The sequence below is a fragment of the Zonotrichia albicollis genome, chromosome 2 (genome assembly GCF_047830755.1).
Source record: "Zonotrichia albicollis isolate bZonAlb1 chromosome 2, bZonAlb1.hap1, whole genome shotgun sequence".
NCBI classification, from domain to species: Eukaryota; Metazoa; Chordata; class Aves; order Passeriformes; family Passerellidae; genus Zonotrichia; species Zonotrichia albicollis.
The window spans coordinates 60,793,550-60,820,588 of record NC_133820.1 but is presented as its reverse complement, the minus strand read 5'-3'; the positions used below and the strand labels follow the sequence as shown (position 1 = coordinate 60,820,588).

The following is a 27,039-nucleotide window of genomic DNA, read 5'->3' as shown; positions in this document are numbered from 1 at the left end:
CTGGAGTCATTTTCAGAAGTGCTCTTGACAGACTGCCAAGCCTGGTGCCCTTGAAGGTGGGTGCTCAGGGATACACAGGATTTGAAGATGGGAAGCACCCACTCAAGTTACCAGTTCTCATTCTTTGAAACAGAAGCCATTCAAAGCAAGAGAGCTCTGCACAAATCATTGCCATCACCTACTGATGAGCAAAACTCAATGGGATTGTTAAAAGCAAGGAAAACCCCCATTTTTTGGGAGAAAAAGCACTAAGAATTTTGATTCCCCATAAGAAATATTACAGGCTCCACATTTTACATGATGTTTTATGTTGGATAAGGTTTTTCCTTCCCTTGAGGACACTTGGTGGTGGGATCCTCTCCCACCACCAAGTGGAGAACTGCCATGGTGCCAGCTTAAACATGCTATCCCATAACTCCATCTCCAGCATGGGCACCAAGCCACCAGGGCAGTGGGGATCATGCCTGCCTCCCACCACTCTGGGGCTGTGGTTTCCAGAGCAGAGCAGCCCCTGGGGCTTCCATGGCAGCCAGATCAGCACAGCTCAGGTGCCTTGGCTGTCATTTTACTGCTCTGCCAGTACTTCTTGCACTGTGTTTTATTTTGGTCAGAGCTTCCTGTCTGCTCTTTGGGACCTTATATTTCCTGGGAGATCAGAAGCACATGGGTAGCCCTCAGTGCCAAGGCCTCCAGTAGTTCCTCTTTCTTAGAGGGTTCTTCTGGAGAGCAACAACATGAGTCCTTATCCTCCTCTCATGGAAGAGCAGCAAGGTGCAGCTTTGGCTGATCATCAAGTCAGCCTCATGATTTCCTGGATGTGCAGTGAACTCACAAATCCCTGACATCTCCTGTAACTGCAACCTGCTTTGTCAGTGTGACACGATGGGTTTGGCCTGCACATGTTCCTGCGACACTGTAAACATGACAGCAGTGCAAAACAAAAGAGCCCCTGCTTGTTATCAGCAGTGTGGCTCTGCAGATAACCAGCACTCCACTGTCAGTGTAGCCAGGGAACTGGGAATGCCAGAGCCAAGGAAACCAAATATTACAGTAGGCAAATCTGGATCTACTTTGGAATGTAAAGCTACCACGTTCAGCGCTGAGATTCCCATACATCCACTGTCAAAACATCAATGCAATTGAAAACTTCACAAGCACACAAGGAAAACTTCTCCAAAGCAAATGGATAAGAAACCAAGTCAAGAGGATGACCCATTGGGTTAATCAGTCTTCATCAATTATCTCAACAAACTATTTGAAACTGAAGACAGGGTAAGAAGCAGTAGAGCAAAGAGTTGAGGCGCCCTCCCAAGAGTTTTGTGTCCACTAAGGCTCAGCATACCAAAGGAGCTTTGCAGGGATTCTCTACTAGGTCACCACTTGGAGTTGAGCCATTGCAGGTGAGCATCCAAGGGCCAAATCTAACTCAGGTTTAATAAGGTTCATCGACTGTACACACCTGTTTTCAGTAGGTGAAAAGATCAGAGAACCCTGTAAGGAGATTGTGCAAATATCCACCATTTCCAGTGCAGCAGTTAAATGGCAAGGAAGAAAAAATATTGCTTTGATGTGGTCTGGAATTCCCTTTTTTTATGCCCAAAAATGTGAAACGAAACCAGTGTGTTTTGCACAAAAATGTCACATTTACTTTTCACATCCTTTTAATGAATGATGGACTGCATTACTTTTTAGAAAAATGATGACAAAGGTCTTCTGTTGGCTGCATCCCAAGAAATTACTCTGACAGTGAAGTAATTTTCATAAAATAAGATTACACTCATGATGGAGATGAAGAAAAACATCTTCCTCATTCCTGAATTCTGCAACATAATTATTAAGTCTTGTGCCTGGAATATGTCCCATCTCTTCAGACAGAAAGAAAAGTAGAATAAGACAGGCAGAATGATATGTTTGTCCTACTGCTCTGTTGAATAGAAGACACAGTAGCAACTCTTTTTCCTATCATGAGCTCTGTAGCACACAGACCTCCAAATATTTCTCTTGTGAAAGTTTTGATGTTGGACAGCATTTCAGCAAGTGAAACAGACATCAAAAATGGCATATGTGAGTCTCAATTCAACCCAAAACATGCTGAGGATGGACTGAGGTATGACTTACATTGGTGCAACAGCTACAGAAAACAAGGCAGGTAGGCAGAGGTGTAGGAATAAACCAGAAATTTCTAAAATTAAATAACAATGGCCAAACCTAGCAGTGTAGCTCAGAAAAAAAAAAAATCAGCTGAATTTAGATATAACTGCATGCAAGGACCTAGAAAAATAACTTGGTAGGAGAAGTCATCATATGGACCTGAGGATGGGCAAGATGCTGGCGTTGCCCAAACAGATTAAGAGAGGAGGTAGTGATGAAAGCTTGTGGCCAGAGGCTGAATGGGGCACTGGGCAACCCAATCTCATTGAAGATGTCCCTGCTCACTGCAGTGGTCTCGGACTAGATGAGCTTTAAAGGTCCCTTCCAACCCAAACTATTCTGTAATTCTGTGGTTCTATGAAAGGCTCTGCTTTAGTTGCATGGAGCTTGAGATGACAGGTAGACATCCTCAAGGAACATCATCAGGGAGACAAGTCGAGATTCTACCTTGGACCAGGAATAACTGAGGGATGGGAAGGCAGATTTGAGGTTTGCCTTAGAGTGTCTCTCCTCTGAGAGCTATAACCTAACTGAGAGCTATTAATGAATTAAAAATACTAATTAAGTAAATCTCCAGGTACTTTTTAACAATAGGTAAGTAATAGTAGATCCATCATAGAAATGAAAATGGGTCAGGTCAGGTAAGGAACACCAGAAAATTGCTCAGACCCACATAGGAAGTCAGCAGCAGCTAGGAAGCAAACATGGGAGCCTGGAATTACCTTCCCGAACTGACATGACTCTCCATCCTGCCAACTTACATGTGTGCTTATATTCTAAGATCCAAATGCATGTACAGTGTTTCCACTGTACAAACACTTCTCAGTTCTCCACAGTATCTCCTAAAAACTCTCTGCACACAGATGCTCTGTGGCACTTGTTATTAGAACTGCTCCTCCAGAACAGCTGTCTTCTATGCAGAGCTTTCAAAATACTAAAAAATTCCCTGACCTGCAAATAGTGCTTAGTCACTGTTGTGCTGTATTCAGACCTCCCTGTGGCAAGGTATTATATTATAATTGGAGAGAGAATAATATATATTGGGAATTCTATTGTACCAATAAATATTTCAGATGACACTTGTAGAAGCAATAACTGAATCCCACTGCAGCTGATACTCAAAATTACCTACAATCTTCCTTTAAAAAGAGGTGTTTTAACACTGCTGTTCAATCATGCTGGTTGTCAGGCAATCCTTCTTCATAACACCCTTTAGGTTCAAGTTTGGTTAAAGTTTACAAGCACTTAGATATTCCACAGTGACTGCACTTTGCCAAGCTTTATATTAACCCACACATTTTTTCTTAACCTGGTTAGTAGCATATCTCAAGCTATATTTGAACTATCATTAGGTAAATGGGAGACACTATCAGTTTGTAATTTAACAGAGTTATATGAATATACCATAAAGCCAAACTCTAACAGAATACATTGCACAAACATGTGTTTCTGCCAAAATATTTTCTATTAAGTAAATTAAATGCATATATTCATTTTCTCACTCTTCTCTACATAAAACCCAGGCAAATTTCCAGAAGAATAATGGGAAAAACTATGTATTCAAAGTGTCCCACAACATCTCTTGCACATGCTAGAAGCTCTCTACCTTCTGCACTGACATTTCTTACATGACCCATTTTGGTGCCTAGGAATGTGTTCGATTTAGATTCACACAAACATAAGAAAACAGGTAGTTGTGTCTTGTTTCACTTCTCCTAGACTGGAGAGTCATTCATCTGTTGGAGTGTAAAACTTTAGGACAGCTAGAGGCTGAATAATCTCTCTTCAAACTTTAAAACTCTCTGCAAGTTTCCTTTATGACTTGTACTCCACATGGCTATTAAAAATGTAAGAAAAGCAGAGCAAACATCAAACCGACTGTTGCTACAGAAGATGCCAGCAGTCCCTCCTTGCTTCACGTGCATCCAACCCTTCCATTTGGACTGCAGGATAAACTTATGTAAGGCACTGCAGTGCATGAGAAATCGACACTTAGACCTGTCCCTGGCGAAGGGGAGATCAGCACAGTGCAAACAAGCCGAGCATCGCTCCCCTCTCCGCCACCCGGGAAGCGCATCCGCCACCGACCCCAGCGACAAGCAGCAGCACACGCTCTGTCACCGCTACCGTCCTTCCCTTTCCCTAAAGGACTTAAAAAAAGAGGCAAAAGTACCGTCTCGTCCTCGCACAGAGAGGGGGGGAAACACGTGGAGCAGCATTTGCCCATGCTGGCAGGACAGCCGCCCACCGGACCGACAGCCGCCGGACAGCCTCCCGCCCGGCCCGGAGCAGAAAGGGATGTCACGTCCCGGCGCGCCGGGACCGGCCAAGGGCACCTGGCACCTCGATGCCTCCGGGGCGCCAAGGGATGCCGGGGCCGGGGTCGCGGCGCCGGGAGCGGGGAAGGGACGGTGCCGCTGGCGGGCGGCTGCGGAGCCCGGCGGGTCCGGCCCCCGGCCAGCGCTGCCCGCCCTGCCGCTCGCCGCTGGATCCGGCCTCTCCCGAAAAGGCTGCTCCGCCTGGCAAAGGCTTGCCCACAGCAGGGCACGTCCAGCAGCGCCATCGCAGGGAAGTGCCGGGGCGGGCGACTGCGGGACGGGGCTGCAAACTTCGCAACGACATCCGCAGAGGCGCTGAAACCCGAGGCTGAGCCTGGGCTCCCAGCCCGGGTGCCGCTGGATTCTCCTCTCCGTGCCGCATCCACGGGCACCGATGAGCGCGGTCCCCGTGCTGCGCTCCCGCTCGGACGGCGCCTTTAAGCCGAGCGGGTCCCGGCGGGCTGCCTGCGGATTGCTGTCCCGCAGCGCTCCCAAATCCACTCCCGGATCTGCCGCACTGGGCTCCTCCCGGCCGCCGTGCGGGCCCCGCGGTCCTGCCGGCTGTGCGCGGTCCTGCCGGCTGTGCGCGGTGCTGCCCGGTGCTGCCCGCGCGTCCCCGGGCGAGAGCAGCGCTGCGCGGCTCCGCGGGCCGGGCGCTGCCTGCCAGCGGCTCGCTCCAGGCTGCGGCACCGGCCGCCAGCTCGTCCGCCCGCCGTGGGGGTGTTCCCCCCCCAATCCCGGGTGTCCCCCCGCTCCCCGAGACGCCCTGATCGTCCCGAAAGGACTTTCCCTGAAGTCGCTTAGTTAAATCGTCAGGACGATCAGCGCCCATTGGATCTCGGCGACTCCTCGTAATGGCAAAAACAGTATCTCTGCAACGTACTCAGAGGCTTCTGTAATCTTCAAGAACTGCCATAATTTTTTGTCCCTGCATTTATACATTTACATCACAAAACCTAACCTTAAGCTGCCTATACACACGGGTGTGCTGGATATATCCGGTCTGTATCAGTTTGCCCACTGGGAACACATTTTCTTGGCCGGACTCAGGACGTGGAGCTGCAGCAGCCTCATTTCTCCTGGGCTGCTGCCTTTGGCATATTTACATTACAATTTTCCTCTAGCAATTTACGTTAAAGGCAATGCTGGGAAAAGGCAAAATAGTTCAATGACTCACACCTAAGGTGGTACTTGTGCTGCGTCCACTGTTTAACCTGAAAACCACTATTTTCCTGAAAGCCAAATCACTGCCAAACATACAGAAAAGTGACATTGCCCGTACTGCTGAGCAGCTCTGCCTTCTGCTGGGAAAGATGCTCAAGTCTGTGCTTCTCTGGACAGATGTTTTTGTTTAAATGTTTGATCAACTGTGACTGGTGATGCACAAAGTGGTTTTAAAAATAGTAGGAGCCAACAAGAATGTCCAACAAAACTGTGTTAAATTACATTTAAATTCTCAGGTAACTTCGGTTTATGTCAACTTCTTATTCTCTCTCACTCTTCCTCAGTCCTGCCAGGACTTCAACTAAAGTTTTAGAAAATCACAGTCAAGTAATTAAAAACAAACAAACAAAGAAAGCCAACAAGATAGAAACCCCGCCTATGACACAAATAAACAAAAAACCAAAACACCAAACCGAATTTAAAATTGCACTCCTAGTACATTACTACAAACGCCTTTTAACATTTGCTTTCAAGACCTAACTTTCAGCATCTGAACATTAATTTGGTTGGCCTATTGAACAGTTACAGAGTAGAGGTACAATAAGACTTCCTTGTGTGGTGAAATCATTTCATCCTCACTGTAGGAGCTTCTCTTTCTTGCCACACAACCTGAAATCTGTAATTTGGATCTTTTACAGCCCAAATCCCGACTGGAAATTTTTTAACTGCCACACAAAAAACCTACATAACCACTTGCAGACAAATTACCATGGCATTTCTCTGAGTTGGCCATTAGAACTACAGTATTTAGATTCACCTCTGACTGTCAGGCAGGGAAAACAACACCTGGTCAATATTCCTTTTGTAATGCTTTTAAAATTAACAACTCATCTTCTTCAACTGCTTTGCTAAGAATGGGGGATTTGTGGCTTGCACGTGATTATAAATCCAAGGTAAATGTTAGCTAGCAAGGTCTATGCATGACTTTAGTACCTCTTAAGCACAAAACTGGAAGAGAAAATATTAAAGTGAAATTTAAATGAAGCAGAAACCATCTGTTGTCCTTCTGGCAAGGGTGAATTGAGGTCCCACAGGCTGATTTAGGATTGATAAGGGATAAGGATGTGCTTGGGAAAGCTGCTGGGCTCTGGTCAGCTTAGATCCTTTTGGAGAAAGTAAGACTAAACTCAGTTTGAATTAAACCTTATCTTTCAGGTGTGTAGCATTAAGGTGAGAAAAGACCAAAGTTCAGAAAGCAAATGGAAAAAATAAACTATTTTAAAGAGCAAACACACAAACGAGGAGGATGAAGAAAGAATTTAGGAGGGGTCTGTGGTGGCAGCATGCTGGCAGGTTGGTTATTACATGGAGTAGTAACCAACATTGAGCACACACCTGAGGGCAGCAATGCCTTGGGAATTAAGGATACAGAATGGGAAGTGAACATAACTGAGACAGGAGCAAAACACTCAGCAAAGCAGGCACATCCAAGGAGAGGCCAGCCCCTACACCCAAATTCTATGAGAACTGACACTTTAAACAGCAGGTTCAAAGTAAGGTTTTAAAATTATTGATTCTTAATTTTAAACTGCAAGAGCCATCTGCCTGATTTCAGTGGCATGTGGCACTTGGATTAAATACTGAGAGGAATAATATTTTAAAAACACCCTGTTAAGCACAACAGGGCACCAAAGGCAGATAGATCCACACCAGTGCAGACTGCTGCCTCTGTAGACTGAAATAATTGATATTTTTACATAAGGGTAATATGTAACTCCCACCTATTGGGGACCAAGTGACCACGCGGTGCCACCACCACAACATTGCTCATCGGTCTGGGAAAGATTGGGAGCTGCTGAAGAAGTGTTAAGTGGGGAGAAGGCCTTTGGGGGAAGAGGACAAGGAGTCGCAGTAAATGGAACTATTGGGCTGAGTGGAGATAACAAAGAGAGCTGTTCAAACAATCAATCCTGGGGGCAAGTTATGTCGTTCACTTTTGACCCTGGTCAAATATTAGTGAATGCTGATGTGATGTTGGGATGCACTGTCCATCGGGAGATGCTAAAACACCAAGGTGAGAGAGTTAAAACACCATGCTTGTCAAGCTGAATGCTATTTAGGGCTATAGGGGCAGTCAAGATAAGAAATACAGAACACTGAGCAGTCCAAGGTCCCAATCACAGGGACAAATACCAGGAAATTCAAGTAGAAGATGGAAACTCATCAGCTGGAAGTAAGAGCAAAAACCTGTGTTGCTTATCCTGTCATGGGATAAATAAGAATGATGTCTACTGTATAGATCTGAATAAAGCAAATACAACCTTAGGTTCTAGGAAACACTAAGAGGGAAGTTTGAGTGCTTCAAGAAAAGCCACACAGAGATCTCACCTGAAACCTCAGACAGCTCTGGTTCCCCATGTTTGGGGGATAGCAGTTCTGAGGCAGGGAATATATATAACCTACACCACTGGAGGGGTGTAAATACACATCTGCTTCTTCTATGAAAACAACAGTAAAGTTGGAAAATTACAGCTTTCTATAAATATAGGGAAAACAGTAAGAGAGGCAGAAGTACTTCAAAGTCAAAAAATGTATTTATGTAAGGATAAAAGGGTGTGAACTTGGGCATACCTAAATCTCAAGAGATTCTGAAACAGTTCTCTGGTAGAAACAAAGGAAAATATAATGACTTTCAAGCTGAAAATTAATCATTTTAGGGCAGAAATTATAGTGTTTAGCAACAGGGAGGATCTGGATTTGATGACCTGGAATGAACTTTGCTAGCCTTTCCTTTCCATACCAATATATTGCTATGGATTTTGCTGATGGTCCACACGCAGAATGTGAATGTGCGTCTGCCAAACTGCTTTGCATGGAGCTCTGTCCCAACAGATCTGGCTCCCATTTCCCTTCAAGGCAGAATGAACAAGTCTGTGGATAAGAGAGATCAACATGGGCTGGGAAAACCTGCACTGTTAGTTAAAAAAACCATTCTTCATAAAAGCTGTGGTTTTGTTTCATTACTGGAAAGAGAAAATACAGGTAAGTTCCACAAAGAAAGGTAAGTTCCTTATGTAAAGGATTAGCAACAAACCTAAGAGGAAAGAAGTCTTATAAATTTAGATTTTAAAACATAAAAGTAATTGCACAAGACAAGTGACTTAACAGGGTATGTTTTACAGTATTTATTGGCTTCAGTGGAAATACAATGTAGTTAGCACCTGACAGGGTAAGGCTGCTGGGCAATTAAAGGACAAGGAAGATACCTGCATGTTCCTAAATGTCCCAGAGGAGTGGCTCAGTCTATAAACAACCTATTCTAATGGTAAAGAGGCACCATGGGAACAGTTTTTCCCTACAGTGACAGAATCAATGCTTTCCTCCATGACACACATAATACTATGCCTATTTACTGCCCAAGCAATTCCACCTATCTGAACTAAACTGACAGAGGTAGGGATAAATTAGCCATATTTTATAATTTACTATGGTCCCCAAATGGGGCACATTATTCTTTTTAGCGCCATAATGGTCTTTATGTATCAGTGCATACATTCTGCTCTGTAGAGAATAAATAATCAATCATCAGGGTTCTATACAGATATTCTAACATATATAAGAAGATTTTAATTCCTAATCTTTAGTATCTGATGTTTCCCTATTTTATGGAGTCTGGCTAACCTTCCTGGGAGAGATAAAGTGCTTTCTCTGGATTTTCACAGTGCAAAGATGTGGCAAAGTGTGAAGATGGAGATCCATGGAGAAGGAAAAACAGAACTGAAGACTGGGGAAAGCTCTGGGAGATAAAGGTAGTAGTGCAGAGCTATGTGTGTCCCAGAGCAGGAGAATCCTCAAGGGAACTGCATATTAATCCTTTATGAAATGCTGGACAACCTTGCTGAGGGGCATAGCATGTGAAGTATGTCAAACAAATATTTCATTTAATTTGAATAGATAACACTCTGAGGGCATGAGCAGCAAAAGCCAGTACAGGAAACGTGAAGGAAATTTTTTTGCAAGAGGACTGCCAGCTCTAGGAATTAGTTGATAGGGCAGTATCCAGTGCTTATGGGAATAAACAAAAGAAGCAGGGAGAAAGTTGATAGTGGTGAGGACCAAGGAGACTGAAGGCAGCACCATGTGGATACAGAGAGAGATGATAGGGAGAGAAGGCTGAGGTGAGGCATACCTAAAGTTCAAAAACTTCTTCACCTGGTAAAGAAACAAAAGTACAGATTCACAAAAAGAGATGAGACTAAGGAGAAAGGAAAGATTGTACTGCAGGTGGCATTTCAGAGGACAAAGGGACATGCAGTGGTGAAGGGAGACAAGGAACAGGAGACTGCAGGAATGAGGAGAGACGTGACAGATGCAGAGGAGCTGGTGCACGACTGAGGCACGGCAAGGTCTGAAATGTGTCGGCTCTGGAGAGCGATGGATAAGCCGGGCTGTCGGCAGCTGCCCCCCCGGCATTCCCTGCAGCCAGCAGCGGGAGGTGACCGTGACACCGACACTGAGCGCCCCAAAGCACGGCGTGAGGAGGAGCCGGGCTGGCGGCATTCCCGGGGACAGGGCTTCTGGCTGAGGCACTGCACAGGCAGAACAGGGCAACGCTATTCCAGCAATGTACTCTGAACAGGAGGCTCAGAAAATCCTTAAGTGGCATGCCAAAAACGGGAGAGCAAGGCAAAAAGAAGGGACATCCAGCACATTTTATGTGATTGTCACGACCTATTTCTCTGCATGTGCTCTCCTCAAACTCTGTTACAGTTTGTGTGACAGAACATGCAGGTGGACTTTGTCAGAATTTTGATATCCACAAGAGGGAAGTTGAGTATACTGACAGAGTTGCAGGCAAGTTGGGAAACTGCATCTATTTTTCAATAGGCCAAACATTGGCCTCAAAGACTGAAATTGATTTAATGTCAGTAATGTTAATTCTTCAATTCTGCAAGCAGTATAATTTGAAAACAGCTTTAACTAGTCCTAAACTCTCTTTCCAATTTCACTTATTGAAATTGCCAGTCATATTGTATTTCTGCAAGTGTTTGAAACCAATGAAGATGAGTGCTGCTGTGTTTTAATCTTCCCCTCTCCTGGTCACATTTTTTGTCCCAGCTTCCTTCCTTATAGTCCCTCAAGTGTTTGGGCACTGCATCAGATGGGGATTAAAACTAAAGCAGGGATAATGTGGTGAATTTGGGGAGAGTCAGCTTTACTAGCACAGGGCCAATCCCTAGGACAGGGAATGGAATCCATACTCTGCTGTTAGCCAGGAGGAGAATCCTGTCACAGGAATCCTGAACCCTAATCTGGTCAGACTGAAAACTACAGTGGAAATAAGGAAAGCAAATACATCCACTGTTACACTTTCCTTGCTGGAGGTGCATTACAACAGCTCTCCCATCATCAGTTTTCCACATTGCTTTCAGGCATACACATGTGATTCATTACTTTCCAGGTTGGGGTTGTTTATTTTTGTTCTTGCCTAACTTAAAAAAAATAATCAGAAAATGTAACAGTGATTTGGGGATTTCTGAAGTCATGAGCAGTCAGGAATGAGTTTCAGTGAGATGACTCAGCTAGAGCTGAAAGTTATGCCAGATGGCCCCAGAATGGCAATTTCCCTTGGATTTACAGTGAGGTTTCACATTTTGTGCATTAGTCAGTACCATGAGGTTTAAATGATCCTCAGGCAATTTATATGGAAGCAAATGGTTTTTTTAAATATAGTTTTTCAACTGTACAATTAGGCTATTGCATATTTGGATTAATAGAATGTTTACTCTAGAATTTAACAAATTAACACAGACTACATGCCCTTTGTTTCTCAAGTGAGAGAGCCCAGCCAGACGACTCTTTTTTTAAATTCAGCTCTCATAAAAAAAGAATGTGAGGATCTAAACAGAATTCCTTCAGAGTTTTGTTATTTCTGCAAGTGTAGCCTTACATGTATCATAGTGTCAGTAGCTTGCAAGGCCATGGATTAAAATTCATGAGAGAACAATGCTTCATTACTATGTTTTCTAGTTCTTGATGTCTGGAACAGTACAAAGTAAGCATTCCAAATGAACTAGCTCTTGCTGTCAGGGAATTCATGCTTCCTCATATGAAATATCATTTATGCACCAAGATCACAAGGAAAAATGCATGTTTTCACTGAACTCCTCACCCGCTCTCTCCCCAGGAATACATCCCCTGCAAGGCTATATCTAAATTCCAGACCTCTGAGTAGCTGCAAGCAGATAGCCATTTTCTTAAATCAACTCTGCAGAGAAATGTTCCCTTCTCCCAACAATCCTCTCTCTTCCACTCCCGAGTTACTCTGGGCCAAAGCCAGTGACAACTTCAAGCTGCTGTACTTTGAGGCCAAGCAGAGCAAGGCACAAGTGCTGACATTCTATGACAGCAATGTCAGTGGCAAAATATTCCAGCAAGTTTACACGGACCAAGTTTCTCCTACTGGAAAGATTCTCAGTGCTCTGCTGAGAGGTACTGTACTTACCACCAATAATGAGAATTCAAACTATCAGCTGTGGCTTGGGAGGTTTTTACACAAAGAAAACATAACTCAGATGATTTTCAGAAGTCATTTTAGAAATGCATCATTTATACTAACCCCTTTGTAGCTAGAGCTGGATTTAATAAATGATAAATGATAAATGATAAATGATAAATGATAAATGATAAATGATAAATGATAAATGATAAATGATAAATGATAAACAGTTCTCGAATCATTATAATAACCACACCACCACCTTCTGAAGTTACGACATGTGAGAAGTGATTGCAGGAAGCTGCACGTGAATTAGTTCTCAGCGTGAGAGCAAGGCCAGAGAACTTCAGGAGGATTGCAGCTGAAACCTTTTAGAGTTCATTTCTGGAACCAGACAGCTCAGACCTTAAAGGAGGTTAAGCAAGAGACGGGTTGTGCATTGGGTACATGATCCAAAAGTGCAGATACATACTCTTGGATGGCTGTGAGGACACAGAAGCAGTATCAAGGAAATATGCTTTCCACTTGAAAGGATAGCAAAAATGTCCTAGGAACACAATAATTACCATTTATATATATATCTTTGAGTGATGGTCTGTCTAATCTAGATCCTGCATCGAGCCATGATTATTGCCAGAAAATTCAGAAGAAGGAGCAAGTTACCCTGCATTAGAGAGTGTGATGAAAAGCTGTTCTGCATGGAAAATTCATCTTAATATCTATCTGAAAAAGGCTTCTAACTTTAAAATAGGCATCTCCCCTCTAACATGTATTGCACCACCAAGTATTAAATGTCAAGTTATTTTTGCTGCCTACAGAACTTAGTAGACTTTAAGGACAAAGGAATGGTTCAATCAAATAGTATGATTTTTTAATTGCAGGACATGATATTTTACACAGTTGCTGTTCTGTAACTACATTTGATGAAAATATCCCCTCTATAAAGGCACACATTGGCAAACTGCTGACATGAAGGTGTGGATTTACTTTCTCTTCTCAAAGTGGTTTCTTCTAATAACTGATCATCTCTACTCCTAAAAGTATGTGCTTCCTTCATGTGTTGAAGCTGCAAAGTTTCTGCAAAAGTTTAGCAGAGATTTCTGCTAAACTTTCTCCAGATTGGGGGAAAGTGCTTTCTGGTACACAGCAGTACCTCCTTATGAGAATTATCCTGCTCTGCACTCATCCACTTTGCCCTTTTTTGCAAACAAACCAACAGTTCTCTGCTGTCTCTCACAAAAAAGGGATTTTTCCAGATGTCAGAGTTGCTTATCACTTGTCTCTTTTCCTCCCCATTTTTTCATTGTCTTCTGAAGATGTGTGAGCAGCAGTGCTCAATGTCTATATTCAGTATCAGTCTCCCCAGTGCTGAACACGCAGGTGCTGTCACTGCCTCCCTTTGACTGGCTGCCCCTCTGCTCACTCACCCAAAGATCTTGACAGCTTTTCTTAGCACATGTTCACAGAGGAGCAGAGGAGCCCACACTGATTTGTGCTGACACCAGAAACTATAATTACTCCTGGGGGTTACTCCCTTCCAGCTGATGGCCAGACCACAGTTCCAGAGAAAGCTGGTTTCAGCCTGGCTTTGCTGCATCCATCACTCAAACCAGTGCGGTGGGAATGTGTGCCTGTCGGTTTTACATGCTCAAAAGTGCAGGCAGCTTGCACTCCACTCATCAAATATGTGGCTCTCCAGCTGTTGAAATCTGTAACCACAATCCACATGGATTGCAAAGGAGATATGAAACTGTACTTGAAAAATTGAAGATCAAATCAGAACTCATAAAGGAAGTGCTGCATTTCTGTCAGCGTGTCTATACAAGAGGTTTTTGCAGACGTGGCACACGGCCTTGACACACATAAGGTGAAATATTTGTCATGGATATCTGTATTTTCAAACCTTGCTTTGCACTGGAACAACCTCACATCTGCCAGGAATTTTGATCAACTGGGAAAGTTCCACTACACTGCTGCAAAGTCCCCCTTGTGCGTCAGCTCCGAATGCATCTGCTGATGGATCTGCATGAGAGGACTTGTGATATTTACCCTGTCACCCCCTGGGACTGCACAGTAATTTTGGAGAGACAGGGAGTTATATCAGCAGAGTGTTCTAGCTTAAGAGTATGCAGTGGTGAGGGAACACAGTAAATAATCTGAAGTCTTTCTACAAATGACATTTAAAAATGCCTTTGGGGCAGGGGAAAGAAGACAGAACATTTTTTTAAGTGCATCTAACACTCAGCAACTTCTAGTACTTCATTTTAACTAAAGATTGGTGAAATTGAGTTTTACATGAAACAGAAGATATTCTAATTATGGGAAAGAAGACTATGGGATTATGGGAAAGAAGTTCAAGCATTATATAGGAATGGCACCTATATAAATATATGGTATATACCAAACTGTTCCCTATTTATTTCTAAATTAATCTTTTTCATGCATTTAGCCATTGCTTTGACTATGTTATGCTCCTTTGTAATGTGTTTGCTTTTAAGAATACCTGTTATCAAGAGGTGAAAGCAAAAAAATCAGGCCAAATATCTGGAAACTTGTACCAAATCAGGAGATGATCTCTGTTTTTTTGCAGTCAGAGCAGAAAGAAATCCCAAAACCTTTTTCTTTTGCAACATGGATCCCACTGGAAATGCAGAGATATCAGGACAAAATCCAGTCCCTCCTAAACATTTTCCTTCTACTTTCCAGGGCAGAATAACTCCTCAGACACTCACACCTATGAAGCATATGTTTCCCTAACAGGCATGTTATCTGTGGGTTGTCACTGCCTCTCCAGAGGGCTGGGGAGCTTTGCCTATCACAAGCCTGCCTTGGTGCTTACCTCCTGCCTGGCTGCTAAGTGTGAGGCAGCTTAAAGCAGGCAGCTCACCATTACACAAGTTTTTCCAACAAGCTTCAAAAGCCATTTCCAGAAAGGCAGCCAGCTGTCAGCTGCTGAAGGGATCACTACTTAAGTGTCTTGTGGTCAGGCCAATCCCCCAGGCTAAGGGTCAGCCTGAGCAAAGTGCCTATGTCAGGCACAGGAAGAATGTCCCATGTGCCAGGTGATGCAATATTCCAGAAGAAGGGGAAAAACAGCTTTCTGTACTCTGGGGGAAGCCAAGACACAGAACTGAGGAGCTGTGAGACCAAAAGGGTGCTCCTGCAGCATGCAGCCAAGTGCCTGGGGTACCAAAGCTCAGGTGTACAAAGGCACCTCCAGCCTCAAATAAGGTCCAAGTTCAGTGCCCCAGTACTCCCCAGCCTGCACACCAAAGGTGCCAGGGCTTCTTGTACAATCCATGTGCACATACTCAATATGTGTGTCCCTGGAGGAGAAGCATCACTCTGGGTCTATTCATTGACTGTAATGCACTAAGCAATTTAAAAAACCCCAACCAAACAAATGAAGGAAGAAATACAGCCAATTTCCCCCCACAGATGTAATGAGAGTGTGGTAATAAGAGTAGCTGTGGAGCCTGTTTGCCTGAGAAGCAGCCATCAGCCCAGCAGTGCTGCTGAGGACACGTCCTGCTGCTCGTCCCTGCAGCTGCCTGGAGCCGTGCGCTCACTGCACCACGGGAACACCAACAAGGGCAGATGGGACAAACCTGTGTGGGATCTAAAATATTCATCACATCCGTTTGGTGTAAATAAACATGAACAGTGGGAGTATCGCTGTCTGCAGAAGGGAAACTGCTCACTGGGCTCTCTTCTACAGCTCACAGAGCTGCATGCACACAACCACTGCAGCCTCTGCACCTCCTGCTGTACGTGGGTTTGCTGGGACTCCTTGGTTGCCCTCACCCATGCACTTGGGTGACACACTGGCAGGACATCTCACTGTCCAGTCCTCATCCAGGAGTGCCCATCACTGTGACCCTGCAGGCGATGCCAGGCCCTCTGGTGCTCTAGCCCTATCCCCCATACAGCCACTGGAAACACAGATCCTCTTCCCAGAGGGTCTCTGAAAGCAGAACACACAGCACAGTGTGCTTGTGTGCATGCATGTTGTGTATCCACACACAAACACCTGCCCATCTTCCTAAATAAATCCCCTAAGAAACTAAATATATGGTAATCTCCAGACTAAGTTACTTTGACACACCAGTTTTCATCAGGCTTTTGCCTATTTAGATGTTAAATGCTCCAGGACTGGGATGTCATTTTTGTGTCATCCTCAAAATGTCTGGCACTCGTTGGGATGACTGTGGAATAACAAAATTGGAATGTCTTCATTTCTATCAGGAATGCGATATAGAACTCAAATATTAACAAAGAGGAATACATTGAGTCAGCCAAGTGCTTTCTGTTTTCAACAAACCCAGTTCAATTCTATTATCTTTTTGTTCTTTGTTCTGTGTAATTTGATTAAACACAAGCTAATGTTAACTTAAACAGATTGTATTCCACTGGTAAATAAGAAGATAAAAAATTGATTTTTTTAAGTGAGGCTAACCTTTATGTTTTGTGATGGCAAAAACCCTAATATTCCTGCAATTAAAAAGCTGGCACATAGTTGGTTTGATGCACATTTAGCATTGCCAGACCTTTATTATGAATAATAAATTGGTAATTTTTTTATACTGCAGAAGTATTAAGATCACTTGAAAAAGCTGAAGTTCTATTGCACTGATCATTGTTGCCAATATTAATATAATGCACATATAGGTCATTACTGGGCATGTCTTTATTAATGGCTGTGCCACTGACCTGAGGGGGATGTAAAACCACCAAAAAAAAGTATTGCTGCCAGAAGTGTGAAAATCCCAGCAGGGAAAAGGTAGGGAAGGCCATGAGTGTGTATCTGGGGGCAGGAGAGTTCCTGGGATGCTGTGATGGGCATCAGAATGAGGGATTAGGTGATGCTTGAAGTTGGCCACATAGGAAAGAAGAATTTGGATCTTCCAGAGGGACACATTACTGAGAAGTAGCCACCAGCAAATAAATATGTGTCAAGTTACTCAGTGGTCACTTCTTCTGGGAGGGAACTCAGTATTTGACCTCTCTCTAGGCTGATTCCAACCTTCCTTAGACTTCTGTTCAAAAATTTCATTTTGAAATGACTTCTGAAGATTATCTGTGAGCTGAGGCATGGTGCCCTCATTAACAGCAAATTTAAAGAGTGACATTTGGTCTTGTTATAAATACTTTATGCACACAGATATGTGTGTAAAATAAGAGATATGCTGAAAAGTTTGCTTTTGAATGGAGGCTCTGCTTTTTGACTCCCAAAGAGAGGATGGGATCCCTCTCACCTGGACAGGCCAGGTCCTGTCCACTCCACTGCTAATGAGAGAGTTGTGGTTTCCTTATTCACTTCCTGAAAGGTATCTATAAATTTTCATTTGGTAAATTTCATTTGTCTCTTCCCACATTGAAACAGAAAAATTCTTTGGTTTCTGGTGTGATTAATACTTTCATATATGAACCTTGCACCTATTGATCTGCACTGAATTTTAGAGCCTTTGTTCTCTTACATTCCTGCTAGAAATCTTGGTAGAATGCCTCTGGGGAGTAATCAATTAATCAATTAAAGGAAGAAACCTCCAATAAACAAAACACCAAAAAAGCAAACAATGATTGTTCTGAGGATATTTCCTCTTTGCTGTAAGAGAGGAATTTGAAATGCATGGAATTCAAAAGAGGTACACATTTCCATTGACTCCTTTGCTGAACCTAAGGAACAGCATGAAAGTGCTGTGGTTTGGGTTTTCCCTGTCCTCTGCATGATCAGAGGCCACAGTAGCACTGCACCCTACTACTCATCACTGCTTTTCCCACTGCTTCCAATGTGTTGCCAAATCCCTCAAGCCCAGACAAATACCCACCCTAGAGGCTGCCAGCATCACAAGAAACACTTCTGACTCTTATGTGCTTTTCCTCCAAATGTAGTATAAAATCAAGGCTGTCAAAGTTACTTGCTCACACAGAGATCAATAATACAAACAAAAGGAGAAAATAAATCCACTTTTACCTGATGCTTGGCACGCATCCTAAAAATATTTCTCTTCAAGGACAACATGTAAATAAAGAGGCCTTTAATTTTTAATGGCCATTTAAAACTCTTCAAGGGGAACATTAGAATGCCTGGGGCTATTTCTTTTTTATCTCAAAATTTAAAATATTTATGCATAACTAGCCAAGTGTCTCCATTTATGTGTCTCCAGCCACAGATACAAACATAGTCTAATTTGTTTGGGGTTTTTTTTCCAAAAAAAGGCCATGTAACTAAACCAGTGCTTCCCAGGGAAGCGTATTCTTCCACCTTCCAAAACTGAAATTCACAATTTTGTCACAGCAGTGTTTTTAAGAAGGTCACTGAGGACACAAGGAGAAGCCATGAGGTTCCCTACACCTTTTTCCTTCTGTTTTGCAGGGCCTGAAGCAGAGCTGGCCATGCTGTCTGGAAGCAGTATAGAATCCCAAAGGATGAGGAGGGGAGAGGTACTCAGCTTCTTTAAGGTTCCTTTTCCTATAGCACCTCACCTACTCTTTACCTGACTTTTAGCATACACAGCAAATAAGCAGGGGGCCTGCAGAAGGTGATTTCCTTAATTTCACAAACCCCAATGCATTCCTTGGGTAGACTGATCATGTGTAAGTGGCCTGCAGGTCCCACGCCATCTACACAGCTTTTATTGTAATGTTTGCACATAAAGGAGTACACTTCTGGATTCTTACTGCCCTGTTTTACCATAACTAATAGCCCCACATACCAAACTTTGTGCTTTTCTCCTTAAAAATCAGTTCAGGAAGCTCCAAATGATGACAGAGCTTCTTTCTATTTTTTTTCCTCCCAAGTAAACAAAGATTTTGTTTTCCTTGCAATACAATGTTTTTGATACATAGCCCTAAACTGTCAGTGTTTGATGAGACTGAAGTGTATTTTTTTTCAGGATACAGAATGAAAATATTAAGCTGCTCTGACTGCTCTGGTCTTCATCAGGAGCAATGAAAAGAATGAATTGCAGGACACGTAGCCTAACTGTAATAGTGGGGAGGGAGGACTGGCACTTTTCTAAGGACTATTCTTGGGCCAAATTCAAACATATTTTGCAAATGTTGAGAAACCATTACCCCTGAAAGCCAGAAGGTCAATCTTTCTGATAGTGCTGGCTTCTTACCACTCTGCCAGCACCAGGCATGAACAATAGATATATTTCTCTTGAACTGATTCTCTAAGACATTTGTGAAAATAAAACAATTTTCAGCTTAGCCTGAGATAATCCATTGAAATGTTAGCCCAAATTAATATTTTGGAGGCAGTGGTGGGAAGTGCCAAGCAACTTATAAACAGCATGACCAATTTTGCCTCTAGCACAAGTGGTCATTAGCATCTGGCCAAGGATGTCACATGACACTGGGTGGCATATTGTCCATTCACAGGACAGGGACATTCAATAAGACACACTAGCAAACACCAATTCATTATTCAAATAAGGAAAAAGGTTTTTCTTGCCCATCCTGGATTCTGCAGGATATTCGCATGCGTGTTTACTTTTCTGGAATAGTAAGAATGTAGTAATACATTCTGGAATGTATTATATGTGTATATTATATATACAATATTGTATAGCCATGATTAGATGTGCAGACACACACTCTCACTCTCTGGTTACTGGTGACACTTTCCCAGTCCTGGTTGATATAAAGTTCTGTCACCAAACACTGCAGTGTTGTCCCAACTCTTGTTCAGGACATCTCTGTGGTTCCTCCATTCCTAGCTCATCCAGCTGCACTTGTGCTGGGACCTGTCTGTGGGAGATGGATTTGTAGATCCATTTCCCACAGACAAAACCAAATCCACTTCCCACACCTGTCCTGAGGAGTTTCTCCCCTGACGAAAACCATATCAAGAGGCCATGCTGCAGGTCTGGAAACTGCTCCAGGCCCAAGCAGAGTACAGGATGGACTACTCCAGCATAACCCTTTCCCTCACCTGCTCCCACCCTGGAGGTCTGCAGCCCAGAAAGGATCCCTTCTCCTCATGCACTGGAGCTGTGGAGTCCTGCTCTGAAATTTCAGAGGCAGGCCTGGGACTGCACTTTCTGCCTGCTGGGGCAGGCTGGATTGCAGAGAGCCATTAGCCCAGTTTCAACACAAACACTTCTACGGTGTACTAGAGATATGAAAAAGGATTTATTTTTCTGTCCAGAGAGATTTTCTCTCCCGGATCTGTCACTTTGGGTTACTCCCCTTTAGATGGCACTGTTACCACTTCCAAGCGAGATCACGGCCCGGCGCTTCTTGAACAGGGTTGACACTGGGCCAGGACTGCCACTATCACTGGGTCAACAAGCCACAGCAGGTCAGGAGTGATCCACACCAGGGCTCTGGAAATAATGGCTCTAAAACGTCCTCCTGGTGTCACTCCAGCTCCCTTCAGCCAGTTGTTCACCCTGCCGTACCAGCACAGCACAAGGGCTGTATCGGCAGGAGGAACACCTGACGACCTTAAGGACAAATTTAATCTGCTCCTCTTCAGAATCAGTTTGAAGCAGTTCCAAAAGTCAACAAGAGTCATGTGCATATACGAGGGTCTTAAGCTAATACATCTGCTAATTAAATAATAATTAAAAGCCATGCTCTGCACAGGCACTGCAATCATTAATTTTCATGCTTATGTCAGAACCACTGCTTTAATATCTTTTACATCTATTGCCTCAGTTATCACCTGCTTTGATTGCCTAGGCTTTTCCCAAGGATAGAAAATTGGTTTAAATGGCATTTAATGGGTCTGCATTAAATACTGCTACATGTTGTGCACTTCTAGATGCCAATTAAAAGAATCTTGCCAATTAAGAGCATTTTCAGCTGAGGAAGAGAGATTATTCCAGGATACCATTCAGCAGTGGTCTGAAACAGTCAGAAAACAAATCCAAAAACTGATAAGAAAATATAATTTATGTAATCTTAAAGCATTCAAAGAAACTGGTGGTGCGGTCCAACACTCTTTATTACATACAACACTCTCTTTCTACACAGCTAAACATGTCTGTTGGACCACTTGCCTTGGTGCTTTCCTCAGCTTTGGAAAGAGAAGAGAAACAGTGTGAGCAAGACAAGAGAGCTATAGACATGGGCCCACTTGCACCTACTTACACCTACACTAGTCCTTAGGCTGTTTTTAAGACTCAGTCCTGTCCTCACTGTGTAGGAGCACATTTTACAACAGAATTTAGGTCCAAATCTGAGAAAAATCTATGTTTTGAACATTATTTTGCTGTGATGTAAGGAGAGAGAGACATTGGACACAAACTACTATCAGTCCAGAAGTGGCTCCCCAGCATCAAAATAGAAGACACAAGAGTGGAACTGCTAGGACAAATCAACCTCAAACTTCTTGGGAATAAGGCCTTTTTATCAAAAGAATGTTTTTCCTTTGCTAAACTGCAGTTCCACTCAGACCTCAATCATTTTGTCTGCAGGGTTCTCAGCAACAGATACACCCAACTGTTACTATTTTTATCATGTGAAAAGTTGGTTTATTTGTTCCCATGCTGCCCTAACCCAAAGACAGCCAAACCCAAAGACAGCCAACTCAATTTTGCTCAAGCTTTCAGACAATAATGCCACTTCAGAAAATGTCTACAGATTGCATTTTTGAATGACACTCAAAACCTTGTAAGCCTGTGTCTATGTTGCAAGACAAATGAGTGCCCAGTTACACAACTGCTTGAGTAGTCCCAGATTGTGCCACTGTATGTAGGCTCCCAGCTTTAGCACTGAATTTAAGAGTGCAGCAGCCTTACTGCTCCCTGGAAGTCTCAGATGAGACAGGCGAGTGACTCAAGCAGAAATTCAGGTCTTTTGTGCTTTAAATAGTCTTCATGAAGTGCTCACATGTCTGCATGCACTAAAAATGGAGCCTAAGGCAGCCATACTCCTAAAGGAGGTACCACATCTGCATGGATCTGGAACAAATCTACATCTAATCCTGCCCAAACCTGAAGATGCTTAAATTCTACAGGTGTGTTATTTTTCACCTTCAGGCACTCAGAGGGGCATTACTGCAATCCCCAGCTGGCCTGAGAAATACAGAGGAGCTGGGAATGTGAGGTGCAGCTATGCTTGGCCAGACTTGGAGAGGATGCTATTAAATAAAGACACCTGAGTTGTTCAATTTAGGAGGCATTTTCAGGACAGATCCAACAGGCACCAACAGCAGAACAGTCATCTCAAAGCTCAGCTCCAGCAGCTGTTCTCATTTAAAACATATCCAGAGGAGATGAAGGAGATATGAGAGTTCCTTCAGCCAATGTGAATGAGGCATGTGATGAAAAACCTCTCCCCAGTGGACAATGCACAAAGCCGAGCTGACAGTTCTCTGCCCTTTTTTATTTCCCTCTGATTTAAACAAGGATACTCCACAGCCAGCTCAAAAAAACCACAAACAAAACAACAACAACAAAATACCTGACAAAACACCACCAAACTAAAAAAAATCCAACCAAAAATCTCCCCCAAAAAACACAACAAAAGCCTAAACCCACCCAAAAGTGTTTAGAAATACCTAACAAGTCCTGAAATACAGAAATGTCAAGTCTAAAGAAAAATAGAGGAGGAAGATCTCCTGGGAAGGTATTTAAAATATTTAGGACATTTTAAAAACTCCTTGTTTTTTCAGTTCAGTGAATCTTCTCTGGCAAGATCAGCTCCTACTTAGGGAAAAGTGTGTGAACCGTGGTTATTTCTTCAAAGGTAACCTTTCCCATTAATATAAAAACCCTCAAAACTAAATAAAGTATTTCAGAATTTTAAAGACTGAGTTAGTTTAGGTTTTGTTTCTTTGCTTTTCTTTCTCCCATTTAACACAGAAAATTTATTCTTGTCTCTTCCAAAAGTAGACAAACAGGCCATCAAGATTCCTACTGCTGGTGATTGTCTGCCTGTTTTACAAGGTAGCCAGGACACTAGCTTGACTTGGAATGTCATAAAATACATGGGCTTGGTGTGAACGACCTCAGAATCCAGCTACATTTCCTAGATCACTAAACAGCTTTTGAAACAAGCAAAACCTTCAAGTTTTTAATGGATATTTTGGTTGTCTTAAAATGCATTCATTTTGACTTGAGTGAATAAATAAGGTTCTCTAATTACCAGCAACATTTTCTTTATGTTCTCTATACCTGCTGCGTGTAATCTTCTGCATGCTGAGATAATGTTATCATAACATCTTCAGGAAGTGGCAACCCTGTGACAGGGACACTCTGCCCAATTCATGGTGAACAGGAAGAGTAGATAATTATGGTGGGAAATCAAGTTACTTCCTTCATCTAACAGTTTTGGTTGCTCACAAGTATTAATATCCCAGTTACACTTTCCATTCCAGCTCTAGCAATCAGAGACTGGGCCTTCTTGCATCTCCTTTACTCCTAAAACCCCTGCTTGTCACAAATACTTAATTTAAAATTCTTCCTTTTCCAAGTTACTACACCCTTTTTTTCAAATATATGGGATCAAATTATTGAACATATCAGATTGGATGACATCTACACTTAACACACAATTTCTTTGGCCACTCAATTCCAAAGCTTAGTGACGTAACAGAGGTACCAGATTTCCTTTGTCATTGCAGTTTTCCTTTCTATAATTCTATGAAATTTGAATCCCCTTCTCATAATAATAATAATAATTGTAAAGAAATTACATGCTTTGATCCCAAGAACAAATTTTCAGTGACCATGGAATAAATTCGGGCAAGTGACAGGTGTAAAGGCAAAGAATCTTTACAGTGGTAAGGAGCACCCATTGCACTTACCTGCCTGTAAAAGTACTGTGTTGTTATAGCAAAGACATCAAAGCCACAGCTGGCCCTTTTAAGCTCATCTTGGATATTGATTAACTGCCGGGACTGCTCATCGCACTTTTCCTTCAGTTTCTGAACCAACTGCTTTTCAGTGTCTCGCCCCTCCCCTGGTTTGGGGGAGAATCCATTCTTTGGGGTGGTTGGCCTTTGCCTGGAATGTCCTGCAAAGGAGGGGGGCAAGAAAAGACCATTCAGATCACATAGTTTACATGTACAGACATGACCTTTATGTGTTTCTATGGCCTCTGGGACTCATCCCTACAAAAGAAAAAAAAAAGAAAAAAGGGTCTGTAGCACTCACACAGAACTTCCAGTCTTAAAAAAAAAAAAAAAAAAAAAAAAAAAGCATAGTGAAATATGTTTCTTTAGGGGCCAAAGCTCAACCTCAGGCTCTGAGTCTGAAAGTCTTCTATAAGCTGAGGAGAGCTGTCCTAAGAGTGTATCACTGAGAACTGAGGTTGTTAGAGGAAGGAAGCACTTCACCTCTGCTAGACATCTATAAGAAACAGAGGTCTGCATCTCTCTTGAATGGCAGTGAGAGAAAAATGGGCACTTCCAGGTCTTATTGATACTGTGGAAAACAGCTAGGTGACATTTCTACTCTACACATGGTTTCTTTGTTCATGTGAACCCCAGCCTGGTGACTCGACAGAGGTGCCAGTTTTCCTTTGCCTTTGCAGATTTCATTTTGCCTCTACACAGGACAATGTGGGGCTGGAGTTGTCCCTCCCTGAATGCAAACATAGCATGGATTGCTTGCTACTGAGATATCGCTTTTTATCTACAATACTGCAGTCTACCTTGAGAGTTCCTCTTGCTCTCACCTTTACAACGTGTCCAAAATTGCAGCATCTAGCAGATACATACTGAAGTGCCACCAAGTGCCACACAATGCCCAAGAGTTACATCACTGGCTCTGCATGGCTGCTCTCTCAGCATCTTTGATCACACCAGAATCACTACATGGTTTGCCTGCAGAAACACGCCCAGACAGACTCTGGATTCTCTGAGGTGCTCCAGGTTGGCCTGAAGCAAGCCTGATGCTGTACAAAGATGTGAAAGCACTCGTGTAGCTTGTGTTTAGGGTATAGCGTCATATTTGTATCAGTAGCACCAGAACACAAGCTTACTCATGATAAGCCACTTCAGGAAAATGGGACTTTTTTCCTAAATTCACATCCTGCTTGAGTCAACTATGCATTTCTGCAGATATACCCAGTTATGAAGCAAGAAGGGGCAGTGTTCTGGTGGTATCAGGCTGCTCAAGCCACTGCTTGGAAAATCTGTTCTGCCTTTACCTTCTTTGCTTTCTGAGGACTCTCCTCTGCAAACATTTATGGCCAGCTGGGCATCACCTTTGCACAGCTTAGTGACTTTTTTTGCTACCCTCAATCTTTCTTGCTACCCTTTTGCTACCCCTCAGTTGATGGTCTTTAGCTCATTCCTGAATACTGGCCAGGAACCTCCAGTACTCCACAGACCCTCCCATTATCCTCCAGCTTTTACCCTAGAAGCTGAAGTCAGTAAGAAAGAGGGAGAAAATACGAGTCAGACACCTTTGTCCCATGTGTTACTAGAGGTGGTGGATATGGGTCTGGAACATTTCTGTGTTAGTAGAAAAGGTTGTGTGTGAAATAATATGATAAAAGGGGACAGTTTGTGGTTTTATAGTCTTGTAGTATCCAGTTCCTGAAAACAATACAGAAACCATGCCTACAACCAGTCAGCAGCAATCAGTGTAATAGGAGACAGTCTTCTGCCATGAATACTACCTATCCCTTTCCTAAAAAGCCAAAGAATCCTTCCACAGAGATGCCTCTGATGGTATGAATCTGAGCCAATTTGTAAAGCAGAGCATTACAAATGCCAGAGGTAATTTTGTCAGACATGCTTTAGATCTTTTAGATCTTCAAGGCTGTGGTCTGGGTGTGCAAATAGATCCTAAGGGCAGTTTTACAAGACCAGACAAGGGAACAGAATGGCTTCCCCAGAGCAATGCCCCAGGAGTGCATTCCTACTTTTTCAGATCCCCAGCTTGTGTGGAGCCATTGGGAGCATATCTTCTATTATGGTCAGCTACAGCCTGGCTCCAGGCTAAGCTTACAGGGTGCCAGCTCCAGCAGAGATGCTCCCTCATGTCTTCATGCATCTCGTGGTGCAACTGCAAAGAGCTACGAGTGCAAAAACCCCTTTGAAACTCTTTGTGTCCATGACCTGCATTTATGACCAAGAATAACATGTTGTGCAGTGTCAAGACTAATGCCATGTCATTCTAAGACCCAAATAATACAGCACAAGGAGTTTTTGTCATTAGGAGAGTTCAAGCAGCATAGCTATTGCCCTCTATCAATTTTTATGTCACTTTAGGCCTGTCAACTTTTTTGAGCAATAATAAGAAAATACAGACTCTTCCATTCATACCTCTTAGCTGTGCAGTAGGTAATACCACAAAAGAAGAAACTCATAAAAGCAAGAGCCATAAATATCTGTCTTTTTAGTATAAAAATCTTGGGTTGTTTAAGAAAGACAGTGATGTTACAACAGAAAGCTTAGGAAGAAGTGTAGGGGAAAGCCCTTGAAATCAGTTCAGTCTTTAATTAAAACAGAAATCTGTCAGGTTGCTTAGTCTTACATCTTTCTAGCCTTCCTGTTCACTGGAAGATTTGAAGTGCACATCTCTGTGTTGTCCTTGTCAGTATTATAAGCTGTCCTTGTAAATTAAATGGTGCTATTCTCCTCAGGGATAAATCTGAATTTCTCAGTTCATTTGGATCTGAAAGGCAGCTTACTAAGCTTATTCTGCCATTGATGTCTCTCTTCTGTTGCTCTGCACAAAACAGGGTATATATTAATAATCTGGCCCTTATCCTCATGTCCTTTTTGCTGATGGGGGGACCAGAGGGGCAGACCCAGTGTGTGCTGAAATCACTGTACCCCTTTGATCCTCTTCAAGACTCCCAAGTCTTTTTTATCTATGTGAGTGTTTGAACTAGGGAGACATAACAAGTATATACTCATAATTAACACTGTCCATGAGGATTTAGATGGGGAATGCAATTTATTCGCCTTTTCACTGTCCAATTTCCAACATTTTGGTA

At 43.0% G+C, this 27,039-nt stretch overlaps 1 protein-coding gene across 6 annotated transcripts in view; it reads right to left on the bottom strand.

The window, feature by feature from the left end:
* MTUS2 (microtubule associated scaffold protein 2) overlaps nucleotides 1–27,039 on the bottom strand; it is a 276,305-nt gene that overhangs the window by 28,001 nt on the left and 221,265 nt on the right. For all 6 annotated transcript variants that reach the window (XM_074535281.1, XM_074535282.1, XM_074535283.1 and 3 more), the window contains one exon: nucleotides 23,894–24,102. In XM_074535281.1, coding sequence (XP_074391382.1) covers nucleotides 23,894–24,102 — 209 coding nt within the window. The remainder of the gene's footprint in view (nucleotides 1–23,893; nucleotides 24,103–27,039) is intronic.